Below are 15,483 nucleotides of genomic sequence, written 5' to 3' on the forward strand. Positions count from 1 at the left end.
GCAGCAGCAGCAGCAGCAATGTCCCACTCCAGTCACCCAGGTGTGGTTAACAAGCCTCCTCCACTCCTTTCTGTCCTTCCACTTTCCCTGCTCCATTACTTCCACATCCAATCCAGCTTCTCTAATGTCCTTCCAAATCTGATCCATCCACCTTCTTCTCGGTCTTCCAACTGGTCTTTTTCCCTTAACTTCTAACTCCCTTCTTGCTACCTGTTCCTTTCCCATTCCTTTTACATGTCTGAACCATCTCAGTCTTGCTTTCTGTATGTTCTGTAATAACGGTTCTATATTTAGCTCTTCTCTGATTTTAATATTTTGAATTCTCTCTTTTCTTGTCTTTTTAACCGATGTTCTTAAAAATTTCATTTCTACTGTTTGGATCTTACTATCTTGTCTCTTATTAGTTATCAGCGTTTCTAATCCGTATATTAAATTTAAAGCCTACCCGGCATTCTGCAGGTTTATTATTAAATACCGTACCTCACAACCTTTTAATTTTAAGACTTCAATGTAACTTTCATTTCATGTCTATGAGATTGCAAAACAATGAAGCATTAGCTATAGTAGAGTTGAGACGTCAAGGAATATGTATAGGTCTACTTAGATGGCAGAGCCCTCTTCAGTAATCCTACATACTCCCACCTTTGAGTCGTGATTAATTTCCAACGACTCAAACTAAATCAGAAACACATGAGTAAAATGAAACAAATGAAACAGTCATTGAAAGTCAATCACAATCGAATCGAATCGAATCGAAATCTAGCAGGTAGTTGCACTTTACGTCCACACCTAGTTCGAACATGTCTAATTTCCCCACTACCTTCCACACTGCTTTGGACAGTTGTCCCAACTCCACCACTCTTGCCGACTAAAAGTTCATCTTTTGTACATGCCTCCTTTGCACGAATTTCCAAAGGATATACCCTCTGGACTGGTCGGAAAAGGGTCCCTGCTGCAGTCTTCAGCTTCACCAGACGAATTTCTCCATCACGTCCTGGAATAAGCTGTTCCACTACAGCTAAAGGCCAATCGATTCTTTTGAGGTTGTCTGCTCCAATAAGAACAACTTCCCCTAGAAGCAATTGACGACTCTTCTTTTGGGCAGTTAATGCTAATTGACCTAAATATTCTCTCCTAAATCGCTGACGAAAGCTATCTCTTATCCTTTGACGATTTCTGTTCCGTCGGTTAAGATGATCAGAATCCATGACATCACAGTCTGGCACGCCCATTTCTTTCATATCTAACAGAAACATATTAGGCGAGATAGGGGCTAGATCAGCACTGTCTTCTGATACATATGTGCGCGGTCGAGAGTTCATCACGGCTTTGCAATCACATAAGACTGTTTCCAACTCTTCATAGGACAGCGAAGCTTTGCCAAGAGTTTTCCTTAGCAGCTGTTTCAGCATCCTTATTAGTCGCTCCCACCATCCTCCCCACCATGCTGCTGTGGGAGGATTGAATCGCCAGTCAATCTGATGAGCATTGCTGTATTTGGAAATCTTGTTCCAGTCCAATTGACTGAAAGCATTGTGTGTCCCAACAAAATTTCTACCATTATCTATATATACAATAGAAGGTCTACCTCGGCGAGCAACAAATCTTCTGAAAGTTCGTAGGAATGAATCAACGGAGAGTGACAAGGTCAGCTCAAGGTGGACTGCACGGTACACCGCACAAGTGTATAGACATATCCACACTTTACGATTATTTCTCAAAAACATTGGACCAGCTAAGTCAATACCAGTAGTCTCGAAAGCAACTGCATCCCGCACTCGTGGCTCAGGTAAAGCAGGTGTACAAACGGAAACACTTCTCGCCTCATGTCTCCGACAGACAACACAACCAGCTAGAATGGCTCGAATAGTTTTTCTTCCTTTGAGGATCCAAAATTTTTCCCTTAAGTGGCTTAGGAGACCTTGTACTCCTACATGACAAGACTTGATATGTGTCCAGAACAGAATCTTGTCAACCACAGGATGTTTAGAAGGCAGCACTGCAGGCATCCTGAAGTCCTCTAAATCTCTTCTTTCGGCTATCTTCGTTTTTATTCAAATTATACCGTCGACATCCATAAAGGGACACAACGTAGATAATTTATCATCTTTTACTCCACTGAAAGTCTCTTGTTGCACCAAACGTACAAGGTATTTCTCTGCTATATTGAATTCCTTCAGTTGAAGTTCACTTTGTTTCACCACATCTTTCCTTCTACAAGAATTAATGAACCGTAATACCCAAGCAATGACCCTTACAATTTTATCATAATCATTGGAGAAGTTGGAGAGCCGGTCAGAATCACCGTCGTGGCATAGAAGTATCGAAGTGATAACCTTCCTTCTCTCCTGTCCTATAATTTCTTCATCCAGTTCTGGTGCTTCTGAAGGCCATTCTCTAAGTGGCAGTTTCAGCCATGGTGGGCCCTCCCACCATCTAGACTCAAGCAACTGTACAGCAGAGCATTCACGACTAGGAAGATCAGCAGGATTCATATTGCCTGGTGTGTGTCTCCAAGCTTCCTTCACCGTCAGACTTCTGATCTCCTGAACCCAGTTCCACACAAAGACTCCCCAGTGATCTTCTCTCTGTATCCACGTGATGACAGTAGTAGAGTCACTCCAGAAGAAAAATTCTGTCTCTATTTGTTCAAATTCCTTCTTCAAAGATGCAGTTAACCGCGCTCCGATGTTTGCAGCTAATAACTCCAGCCTCGGAACTGTCATTCCTTTGAGTGGTGACACTCTAGATTTTGCTTGTATCAGTTGTACATGTACACAGGAATTATATTCTAAACGCAAAAACACTGCTGCGGCATATGCAAACTTACTGGCATCACAAAAGGTATGCACCGAGCAACTTATTATCATATCACTCATTCCCATGAGCCACCGAGGTATCTTCACTTCTTCAAGTACAGGAAGCTCTTGTAACCATGCCAAGAACGCGTTTTTCACATCATCAGAAACTTCTTCGTCCCATCCCCCTTTCATGGACCAGCATCGTTGCAACAAAAGCTTTGAACAAAATGACAAAGGACACGTGAAGCCAATAGGGTCAAATACTCTCTGCGCTATTGACAGTATAGCTCTTCGAGTGATCAACTTTATGTCTATAGATTTGTGGCCACTCACGGCTAGAGTATCAGATCTTCTGTCCCAAATAAGGCCTAGAACAGCTTATCTTTTAGGTTAAAGTCTGAATACTCCCAACCTCTCAAGTCAAATTTGGCCTGTGCAAATATTCTCGTTGCTTCTTCCTGAAAACAGAGTAGATCATCAGCTGATTGTAAACTGGTTACGCAATTATCAACGTAAAAACCTTTTCTAAGCTTCTTGGTGGTAGCTGAAGAATACCTTCCATCTTCCATACTTTCAATACGTTTCAAATGAAAATCAATCACAGTACTCAATAACGGGCTGCTTGTCACCCCAAACACAACACGGGTATGGTAGAATATTTTCATTTCTCCCTCCATGTCAACCCAAAGAAATCTAAGGAAGTCCCGATCCTCTTCACATAGACTAATTTGCAAGAATGCTTTTCTTATATCTGCTATCACTCCAATTTGGTAAAACCTAAAACGGAGAAGTAATGTAGGTATAATTTCAATTAGATTAATCCCTTTCTCCAAGCATTGATTCAGCGAAGGATAGCCACACCCTCTAGAAGACGCATCGAAAACAGGTCTGACTCTTGTTGTACTGTTCTCCTTAAATACAGGTCGATGTGGCAAATAGTGCCCTTCATTCCACTGGGAGACAGGTACTTTTTCGATGATTCCTTCTTGTACCCATTCATTTAGAATTTCATCATACATTGCTTTAGAACCATTTTCTTCTAGTTTTTTGAGGGTATGTTCCATTCTTCTTTTCCCCAAATTGTTCCTAGGAACTGGTGGATGTCCTTCAATCCATGGTAATCTCACTTCATAACGGCCCTCTTCATTTACCTTAACAGTATCGAGAAAATAATCTAGAGTCGCCTGTTCTCTTTCTTCTTTATTTTTTCTTTCACCTGGATCTTGAATACCAAGAGTATCTAGCTCCCAAAGTTTGCTCACAGAATCAGTGTGAATGAACATAGACAGTGCTGTCATAGAGTTGGAAGATTTGTGTCCCTTTATCTTCCCTGTTATAATCCATCCTAGATAAGTCTCAAGTGCGACAAGTCCACACCGTAGAATCTCTCTTCTTCCAGTGAGAAGTTTCCCATATATATCTGCTCCAACTAAAACTTCAACTGGATTATCTTCATCGTAGAGCTTGATATCTTTCTCAATGGCCTCAGTTAACTATGGGCCAGGCTGAATGACAGGGATTTGTGAACAAATGTTTTCTTCGTCTAGTGCTTCAAAATTACAAGCATATGTCCCATCTAGACTTCTTAACCTCACCTTGTAAGCGAGGTGTGTTTCTGGATTAGTTACCTTACCCCCGAACAAACCATAAATCAGTGTCTCATCTCCGATGGGTTCATATCCCATACACTGAGCAGTGTCTTTCCTAATGTAAGAACGTTGTGATCCAGGATCCATGAGAACACGTACATGTTTTACCTTTTCTCCTATTATGGTCACGATGAGAGTTTGTAGAAAAACCTGACTACAGTTCACGTTCGATAGAGAATTCTCAACTGTTACATCTTCTTTTGGAGTTGGTTGCTTACAACTTCTGGGACACATAACTGGGAAATGCTTCCCTTCGCAAATTATGCATTTCAGAATAGTTTTACACTTCTTACTGACATGATCATTCTTAAGACAAGCAAAACAACAGTTCTTTCTCTTTAAAATGTCCCTCTTTTCATCAAACTCCATTTTCTGTGCTTTGAAACAAGCATCGCTTAAGTGATTCCCTTCACAAAATACACATGGTTTTTTGTTAGGCTTAAAATTAACGAGACCAGCTGCTTTAGGAATACCGTTATTATGATTGCTTGACTCTGCTCCTAATGCTTTGGTACTGCCTTTGGAACTACTTCCTATCCTAAACCCTTGGACTGCCATAGTGATTCGTTCCTCATTTTCGACTTCGCATTTCAGAAAATCTATTAGCCTATCAAGTCTGGTTTTACCATCAGGTTGAGCCGAGTTAATGTTACAGCTCCTTTGCCAAGCTTGTAAGACTTCTTCAGTGAGACACGATTCAACTAGTGGAAAGAGCATTGCAGCGTATTTCTCTTTGGTTACTCCTAGGGTTTCTAGAGCCCTTAACTGAGTCTCAATTTTGTCATAGAGAGAGGAAAGACTAACCTGCTTGTGTTTAGAATTCATAGCTAAAATCAATTTAAGTAGTTCCCTGACATAGAACTCTACTAATACATCATCCCGACCAAACCTAGATTTCAAGCACTCAATAGCTTTGCTATAGTTAGAGCCTATAGGGGGAAAACTTTCCACCACTTCCCTAGCTCTAGTGTTTGGCTCCATGGCTTGTAACAAATACTGAAATTTATCGGAATCATCTATGTCAGGATCATCATTTATTTTCTTAAATTGTCCCCAAAAGTTTAGCCACTCCTTAACTTCACCACCAAACTTTTTTAACTCCAGAGCAGGCAATTTAATTTTTCTCTTAGTTACGTTTTGGTCAGAGATAGAATCATCAACAGTATTTAGAGACTTTTGCAAGTAAAGGCTTATTCTCTTGTACTTGCCTGAGTATTCATCCGTGGCCTGCACCTCAGTATCCAATTCTTGTGTTTTGGTAGCTGGATTTTGTAGCAACAATTCCAAAATTTCTGAATCCAAGCGCACCAGCTCCTCGAATTTTTCACGTAGCAATTCCAGATCAGCCATAATCTCCACATCGACTCGAGCTTCGTGATTTACTATGGAATTTCGTCTTTCTTCCAAGATATTATATACACGAGTAAATGCCGCCCGTACTACCGCTCGTTTCTTCTTCAACGTATCCATCTGTCTGTACCGTTACACAACAACTGGGGATGGATATGTTCACAATTTACGTACGGTATGTTGCAACCCACAATTTAATAGAGTCCTGTCACGGACGCCATATATTAAATCTAAAGCCTACCCGGCGTTCTGCAGGTTTATTATTAAATACCGCACCTCACAACCTTTTAATTTTAAGACTTCAATGTAACTTTTATTTCATGTCTATGAGATTGCAAAACAATGAAGCATTAGCTATAGTAGAGTTGAGACGTCAAGGAATATGTATAGGTCTACTTAGATGGCAGAGCCCTCTTCAGTAATCCTACACCGTATGTTACAAATGGTATTAAATACTGTTTATATAATGTTAATTTTGTTCTCTTTGGTACTTTGTCATCTCAAAAAGAGCTCTCTGACTTCATGATAAAATGTTGTACCTTTACTTAGTCTGTTATTAATTTCAGGGTTGATTTATTTACTTCCATTAAGAATGCTACCCAGATACGTAAACTGTTCTAGATTCTCTAACAGTTCTCCGTCTATGTTCACTTAGCTTCTCTTTTCCTCTTTTCCACAGTGCATGACTACAGTTTTCTTTTTACTAATTACCATTCCAAACTCCTTCAGATTTTCATTCCAAACGTCCAGTCTCCTTAGTACTTCCTTTTCTCGCTTTCCCCAAATCACCACATCATCTGCATATACCAAAGCATTCACTTCATCACTACTGATACACTGTTTTACACGTTTTATGATTTCATTCATCAATATAATAAACAATAATGGCAACAGTGCACTTCCTTGCTTGAGACCTTTTTTTGTATAACATGTTTCAGAGTCACCACTCCCCATTTGTACACTGCTTTTACTCTCAGGATACAATATTTTTATTTTGTTAATTAATGATTTTGGTACATTCCTTTTCAGTAGGCATTCCAATACAGCTTTTATCTTAACTGTATCCTCAAATCCAAAAATATGAAGATGATTTCCTTGTTCCTTTCCAGATGTTTTTCCTTTATCGTTCACACTGTAAATATCAAGTTTATTGTTGATCTATTTGGTCTTTTGTCTATGATTTTCTCCATTATTTTTAGCCCATGTGATAATAGGGTCATACCTCTATAATTTTCACATTTCTTCATATTTCTTTTTTGAACAGTGGTACAATGCTTCCTTGTTGCTAATCATCAGGTATCCTTTCATCCTTCCATATGGCATTGAGGGCTCTGTATAGCCACTGTAGTCCAATGCTTCCTGCTGCCTTAATCATATCAGCATTGAATTTGTTTTCTCCACTTGCTTTACCTTTGGTCATTGTTTTCACTGTCCTTTAAAGTTCCAACTATGTTATCTGGTTGTCTTCTTTCTCTCCATCTATTATTTCCATTTTCTTATCTCCTTCTTCCTCCGAGCAGTCATCCTCATTATAAAGTTTTTCAAAATACTTTGCCATCACCTTCTGAAGACCCTTTTCGTCACGTACTATGGATACATCTTCTTTAATGCCTTGATTTATTCTTGATTTATTCTTTTCGATTTTATTACTCTATATAATAGTTTCTGATTTCCTCGACTACTCTTTACTTGTAGTTTCAATATTTTGTATTCCACATGTAACCTTTCTATCTTATTTTCATCCCTCTGATATGTTTTATGCTTTTCCTTGTCCATTTCTTTCTTCACCTTGTTCATTTCTTTTTTAAATTTTATTATTTTGTCTGCCCATCACCGTGTCTCCTTTCCCTTAACCTTTGCTTTTGTTTTCCACATACCTCAATTGCTGCTCCCACAAATGTCCGTCTTAAATTGCCCCACTCTTCATCTCTACTTCGTATTTCCGTGTTAGGCAACTTCCTTTTTATACAATCTCGGAATGCCATTCTTTTATCCTCCTCCTCCTCCTCCAAATCCCAAATCCTGATCTTTGGTTTCATCTTCAGTACAATTTTAGGGATTTTTACTTGTTTTAATTCCACAATCAATAATAATCTATGATCACCTTCCATACTTTCACTGGGGATTATCTTCGTATTCATGACGCATCTTCCCCATTCTCGGTTTGTTATTATAAAATCGATGAGTGTTCCATACTGTCTATTCCAACTATATTGGTTGATTTTATGGCTTTTCCTCTTCATAAACCATGTGCTCTTTATTATCAGGTTATTTTTGATATAAAAGTCCAACAGTTTCTCTCCATCTTATTTATTGCCATAATTGTGTAAATCGTACATGCGTACTGCACAAAAAGTAGATTATTTATAATATCTGTACGTACGATGATGTGGTACCTAAATTGTGTCCCATGTCAATCTGTTACACCAAATAGAAGCGTCTTCCACATGGGAAAATGCTGAATAGAGAAGGGAGGAGGGATTATTTTTTGTTTTATAATATTTTAATTTGTTAATAATGCTACTGCTGGTATTTGTCTATCTCTTAATTTAAGCCTTCGAAGTTGAATAAAGTATGGGGTTTTGTGATCTCTATGGATATCAAGAATCAATCTAGCACAGGCATTTTGTATACAGTGAATTTTGACATTGAAGACTCCCAAAAGATCATTATAGACCACCCTGAGCCATATTTGCACCCATGCAAGTGTGTGTGTGTGTGTGCACGTGTGAGAGAGATTTTTCGTTGTTTTTAAAAACTGACTTTATTGGTTACAATTTGCCTCTGAGGCTAATGTGGCCCTTTATGTAGTGTCTGCACTGAATATAATCTATATTTATTTCAATATAAAAAAGAAACTAAAATCTCAAATAAAAAATACCAACTTAATACAAAAACATATTATATTTAATTAAATTAGAAATCAGAATACAAACTTATGTAAATAAGTACATTTTGAAGTAAGCAAAAATAAATGACATATAAATATGAAAACCATTTACAGTAGGCCTTTTCAATCGTGTAATTACCAGCGTTTCGGCCCACACTGGGGCGAAATGCTGGTAATGGGGTTCAGGTCTGGGCTTTGGCTTGGCCAATCCAAAACCTTAGACGTTTTTTCCCTGCAAACAAATTTCTCACATGCTCAGAGAAATGTTTTGGAACACTATCTTGTTGAAATATCCAATTTCAAGGCATATTCTTCCTTCCATGTGGTATAGATATTCTAGAATGTCAAATACATAAAATGATCCATAACCCCTTCTATTTGTATGACAGGACCAACACCATGTCTAGAAAAACAACCCCACAGCATGATGCTGTCATCTCCATGTAATGGTTGGTTCTTGATATTGTATATGGTTTCTCTGGTTTGTTGGTCGAAGAATATATCTGATACAGTCAGAGGAGACTAGGTTGAATTTACTTTCATCACTCCATAACACCTTCAATCAATCTTTACTCTTCCATGTGACATACTTATCTGCAAACTCTACACAGGTCTTTTTTTAATTTTTATTAATCAGTGAATTTCTTACAGTTTCAACCAGCAGTTGCTAAATGATATTTTAAAATGGAAACATGAAGAACCAGTCCATGGTGTACTTGTAAACAATCCCTGATTTTCCTTACAGTTTTCTTGGGAACAGGTATTGGCTGCTTCTGAATTATTCTATTCTCGTGTATGGTTCTTTCTGAGACCTACCTGACCTGTACTGTGTTGGTTATTTACACTTCCTTCTTGTTATTGGCGTCAATTCTATACACTTACCAGCTCTTGACATATACCAACTTGCTAGCAACACAGGATTGGGATTTACTTTCCTTAAGGCATCTACACAATATTCCTTCAGTATTGGCATGTTATAAACAACTTTTAAAACAAAACTAGAACATAAATGTAATGTCCATACATACATGAATACGTCATCATTATAGACCGTTATGCCTTTCAGCGTTCAGTCTGCAAGCCTCTGAAAATTTACTGAATGTCGCCACAATCCTCTATTTGCCACCAGTACTGTGGCCTCATATAGTTCTATACCTCTTATCTTTAAATCGTTAGAAATTGAGCCTAACCTTCGTCGTCTTGGTCTCCCTCTACTTCTCTTACCCCCATAACAGAGTCCATTATTCTCCTAGGTAACCTATCCTCCTTCATTCGCCTCACATGACCCCACCACCAAAGCCGGTTTATGTGTACAGCTTCATCCATCGAGTTCATTCCCAACTTAGCCTTTATCTCCTCATTCCGAGTACCCTACTGCCATTGCTCCCACCTGTTTGTGCCAGCAATCATTCTCACTATACTTTCATGTCTGTTACTTCTAACTTATGAATAAGATATCCTGAGTCCACCAAGCTTTCGCTCCTGTAAGGCAAAGTTGGTCTGAAAACAGATAGCTTCGTCTGGGAGCTGACTTCCTTCTTACAGAATACTGTTGATCACAACTGCGAGCTCACTGCATTAGCTTTACTGCAGCTTGATCCAATCTCACTTACTATATTACTATCCTAGGAGAACACACAACCTAAATACATGAAATTATCTACCTGTTAAAGATTTGTATCACCAATCTGACATTCAGTTCTGTTGAATTTCTTACCTCCTCACATCAATTTAGTTTTCGAAAGGCTAATTCTCATACCATACTCATTGCACCTATTTTCAAGTTCCAAGATATTAGACTGCAGGCTTTCGGCACAATCTGCCTTTAAGAGCAAGTCGTCAGCATAGGCCAAACTGCTTACTACATTTCCACCTAACTGAATCCCTCGCTGCCACATTATACCCTTTAGCAGATAATCCATGTAAACTACGAACAACAAAGGTGAAAGATTCCAGACATGTCTAACCCCTGTAAGTACCCTGAACCAAGAACTCATTCTACCATCAATTCTCACCGCAGCCCGATTGTCAACATAAATTCCTTTAATTGATTTTAATAATCTACCCTTGATCTCATAGTCCCCCAGTATGGTGAACATCTTTTCCCTCGGTACCCTGTGATATGTTTTCTCTACATCTACGAAACAAACACAACTGTTTACTCCTCTCGTAGCATTTTTCAATTACTTGGTGCATACTGAAAATCTGATCCTGACAGCCCCTGTGTGGTCTGAAACCACACTGGTTTTCATCCAACTTCCTCTCAACAACTGATCGCACCCTCCCTTCCAAGATGCCAGTGAATACTTTGCCTGGTACACTAATCAATGAGATACCTCGATAGTTGTTGTAATCCTTCCTGTTCCCTTGCTTATAGATAGGTGCAATTACTGCTTTTGTCCAGTCTAAAGGTACCTTACCAATACTCCATGCTAATCTTATTATTCTATGAAGCCGTTTCATCCCTGCCTTCTCACTGTACTTCACCATTTCAGGTCTAATTTTATCTATTCCTGCTGCTTAATGACAATGGAGTTTATTTACCATCCTTTTCACTTCTTCAAGCATAATTTTACCAACATCATTTTCCTCCTCTCCATGAGCTCTGTAAATGTAATGTATTTTCATTTAATTGTAAGATGTATAAGAAATATTTTGCAAAATACTTATGAACCATCACAAAATGTGTTTCTGTGGATACTTAAATGAACCTGTATTTTAGGCATATGACATGATAATATGGCACTATAAACTGTACAACTCAGCTGAGCGATCTACCTTGCTGTGCCTACGCATAAACAGTGCTGACAACAGACAATACCTAGTTACAAAACACTTCTAAGAGCTACTGTATATGACCTGAATATCTTGTGTGCAGGTACGACAACTGAGAACTAATATCAGAGAGAGAGAGAGAGAGAGTAATAACTGCAAAATGGAAAAAACAAAACAACAACAACTTACCAATACTCTGGAGAATTTTATAGATAAGATCCTCATCTGAACAATGGAAGACAAAACAAGTGAACGACTTGGCAACACTGCAGCTTTCATCCCTAGAAAAGCAATACAAAATCCACATAAAGTGGAATTAAACTAGAAAGTTCTTCTTATTTGTTGATCTCAATTAAATTCTAATTTAATCTTCAATACATGATAAATTGTAGTATTCATTGCAATTTTTCATTTATGTATGGAGTAGAAAATACAGTGAGTATGACAGTTTACAATGTATCGCAGCATGAAAACTTGATCAGCGGATAGAAATGTATCACAAGACCAGTTGTTGTTAAATGGAATGTAATAGTTAAACTGAGTTATGGACTATACACCATAACAACCTGAGCGCAGATAGCGAGGCATTTCCACTTTATCTGCAGTTTCCTATGATTTTATTTCCACTCAGTTTCTATAAAAACTTGAATATACTTACCCAGCTATGTATGCAAAGTAACGGGGATACATCAGAGTTCGGCCACAGGATGATATTTCCATGTATGAATGTTTTACGATAACCTACAAAGAAATAACGTGATTACTACAATGTATACTAAAGCATTGCTTAAAACGATTAGTTTTAAAAAGGACAAAAATACACACACCCTTAATTAATATCTTTATGCACATATTTTAAGACTGATGCTTCATCTTCATCTATTGCCATTTTCAGACACTTAGGCAGGGTAATGTACCAAAGCCCCCCACTTTCCACCATTCTTTGGTCACTGTGCTTCTGTCTATGCCTCTTCAATCAGTCACTACTGATCTGCATTTAGGGCAGTCGCCCAGGTGGCAGATTCCCTATCTGTTGTTTTCCTATCCTTTTCTTAAATGATCGCAAAGAAATTGGAAATTTATTGAACACCTCCCTTGGTAAGTTATTCCAATCCCTAATTCCCCTACCTATAAACGAATATTTGCCCCAAATTGTCCTCTTGAATTCCAGCTTTGTCTTCATATTGTGATCTTTCCTATTTTTAAAGACATCACTCAAACATATTAGTCTACTGATGTCATTCCACGCCATCTCTCCACTGACAGCTCGGAACATACCACTTATAACACCAATATAAATGGTCCGTTATAGGACAATATAAATTTTCCAGCTAACTCATTCCTGGTTACCAGCGCTTCGCCCCCGTGTGCTAAGTTGGGTTCATCAGTTGGTATTTAGCATACCCACCAAGACACATGGCTAGTGCACACCGTGGAGGCCACTGCGTAGGCTATTTGGAGCCACCGGCAGTGCCAATGCACTATGAGAGACTTTCATTTCTTAATGCGTTCCTTATCTTTATCTCTTTTCATGCTTCAGGTCTGCATTGGACTGGGAAACTTTAACGACCTTGCTTGTAAAATGCTCCACCTGGTCTATTATGATACACAAGATTCGATTCAACATGTTGCTACTCACGGATGTATTTTTCCACAATTAACTCATCTTTCCACAGAAGAACTTTTTTTTTAAACACGTATCCAAGCTTTAAACTAAAACCTTTATACAAAGGTCAATTGACATCGTGACTAGTAACGTCACACACGACCTCAAGTTTTAAAACATGGCAGACTTACTCAAAAATCAACATTTAAGTCTTTTTATTTTCATTGTTTTACACTGACTAACAAGATCTCATCTTAAAATCACAGGAATAGAACCAGCTTTTGGGTGGTTAGGCCGTGTGCATTATGCAGAGTTTCGTCCAGACGTGCCATTTGGACTCATCAGCTGGAATGGCACGCCCCTCCAGGACTCTGCTTAGCAGTGGCAGACCAAACTGTGTGGCCCTGCCGTGTTAGCAAATCAAGTTTGCTAACCTGCTAAAGGAGAAATGACTTCTCCGTTTAAAAAATGCTCCCCCATTGGAGATACAATTTCAAAAAAGGCTTTTTTGAAAAAGATCTCATCTTATTATAAATAGAGGTACTTTGCCTTCAAGCACAATCATTTCTTTATTTTATCTAATTATTGATCTTTTAAGTGTAAAGAATTATGTATTGTATTTTATGTTGTGAATATTTCTTGTATATTTGCCCTATTCTAATATAAGCTGATGATGACATCTAGCAACGTCGAAACCAGTACCAAGTAACCAAATTAAAATGTTGTAATTCAAACTGAACAACATAATTATTTTGTATTGAAAAGGTGGACCTTTTGCAATTTATATAGCTTTTTGTTATTCAAGTCCTGTTGGTAAAAAAAAGTTTCACTGTCAGAATGTTGGCCAGCAGGGTAGGAGAGGTGGTAGTATACAATTTCTAATCACTAGATTGCGAACCAAAAGCCGAGATTCAATTCCCAACATCTCCACAGTGTTCATATGGAGTGAGGGCATATGATGCTGTTGATGGAAATTCTTTCATTGGATGGGGTCTTAAAAGCTTTGAGCAGACCCCTTAGTGTTATTTGACTGGAGTAGGCTACATGCCAACACTGGGTTTCACCCTCTCTCTACCTCATTATCATCACTATCTAACATCCAGACACGCAGGTCACCGATAGGCGTCAAATAGAAAGACGTGAAATCCTGTACCAGGCAAGCCGAACATGACGTCAGACACTCCCGGCACTAAAAGCCATATGGTAAGCAAGTAAGTACTTTTCTATATATGACCTTATCTGTAACTTGTTTCTTTCCGTTACTCATAGAATCTTGTTTCCTGTTAAGTTCTTAAATTAATTTCCTACTCCTGATGCTGATTATCGTAAAACCTGGGTGATTCAAAATAACATCTAATTAAATGCACTCTTTGTGAGGCGAATGGAGGAGAATAGGTTACCCAGAAGAATAATGGACTCTGTTATGGAGGATAAGAGGAGTAGAGGGAGACCAAGACAATGATGGTTAGACTTAGTTTCTAATGATTTAAAGATAAGAGGTTTAGGACTAAATGAGGCCACAGAACCAGTTACAAATAAAGGATTGTGGTACTGTTTAGTAAATTCGCAGAGGCCTGTAGACTTAATGTTGAAGGGCATAACAATCTATAAGGAAGATGTATGTAGATATATTCCCTTGAACTGCTTAATTCAAAATATGGATAAATCGTCATTAGAAAACTGTGCCAGTCACATAAGTGGAAATAGGTGTTCTTTAATTTGAAATTATTGATAAACTACCATATTTTCATGCAATAATTGTTGCAACAATGAACTCTTCTCATCTTTTATCGTTGAAGCAAATTGTTTGATAGTCAGCACTACATGTTAGGGTTTTCTTTGTTTCATCACCCTGTGGGTGGGGGCGATAGAATAACATCTAGGGTATCCCCTGCTTGTCGTAAGAGGCAACTAAAAGGGGAACCAAGGGCTTTCGCCTTGGGATCGTGGGTTGGAGACCACTGTACCTAGCTGAGTCTGACATTGCTTTCATTTACTTGTGTCGGGCTCCTCACATTCATCTTTTCTATCAGACCTCCCTTGGTCAACTCTTGTTCTTTTCTGAGCCCGACTGTATTAGGTTTCTGAGGCATAGGGAGTCTTCCATTTTCATGGCCTTTGTAGCCCTTGTTTTTCTTTGGCCAATACCTTTATTTTTTGAAGTGTTGGATCCCTTCCAGTTTTTCCTTCTGATTAGTGTTAATAGAGGATAGTTGCCCATTTATACAACAATAATTACCACCACCACCACCACTTTCCTTTGTTTCGGTCAATAGCATACTGAATCAGCTGCTTCAGTTCATATTGTGTTTTTACCCAGTGCAGACTGTTTCCGAAGTATAAGTAACCTGAGTGTGAAGTTCAGTGTACGCTTATTCTATATTCCATGTTAACAGAAATTAAAGTTGCGTC

At 38.5% G+C, this 15,483-nt stretch overlaps 1 protein-coding gene across 8 annotated transcripts in view; it reads right to left on the reverse strand.

Moving 5' to 3' along the window:
- Window positions 1-15,483, reverse strand: part of LOC136876359 (arylsulfatase G) — a 387,207-nt gene that overhangs the window by 167,765 nt on the left and 203,959 nt on the right. For 6 of the 8 annotated variants that reach the window (XM_068228393.1, XM_067150241.2, XM_067150240.2 and 3 more), the window contains exons 9-10: window positions 12,124-12,206; window positions 11,655-11,746 (exon numbers count right to left, since the gene is read on the reverse strand). In XM_068228393.1, coding sequence (XP_068084494.1) covers window positions 11,655-11,746; window positions 12,124-12,206 — 175 coding nt within the window. The remainder of the gene's footprint in view (window positions 1-11,654; window positions 11,747-12,123; window positions 12,207-15,483) is intronic. The other 2 variants (XM_068228394.1, XM_067150243.2) reach the window with 1 other exon arrangement.

This window comes from Anabrus simplex, chromosome 6, assembly GCF_040414725.1.
Source record: "Anabrus simplex isolate iqAnaSimp1 chromosome 6, ASM4041472v1, whole genome shotgun sequence".
NCBI lineage: Eukaryota > Metazoa > Arthropoda > Insecta > Orthoptera > Tettigoniidae > Anabrus > Anabrus simplex.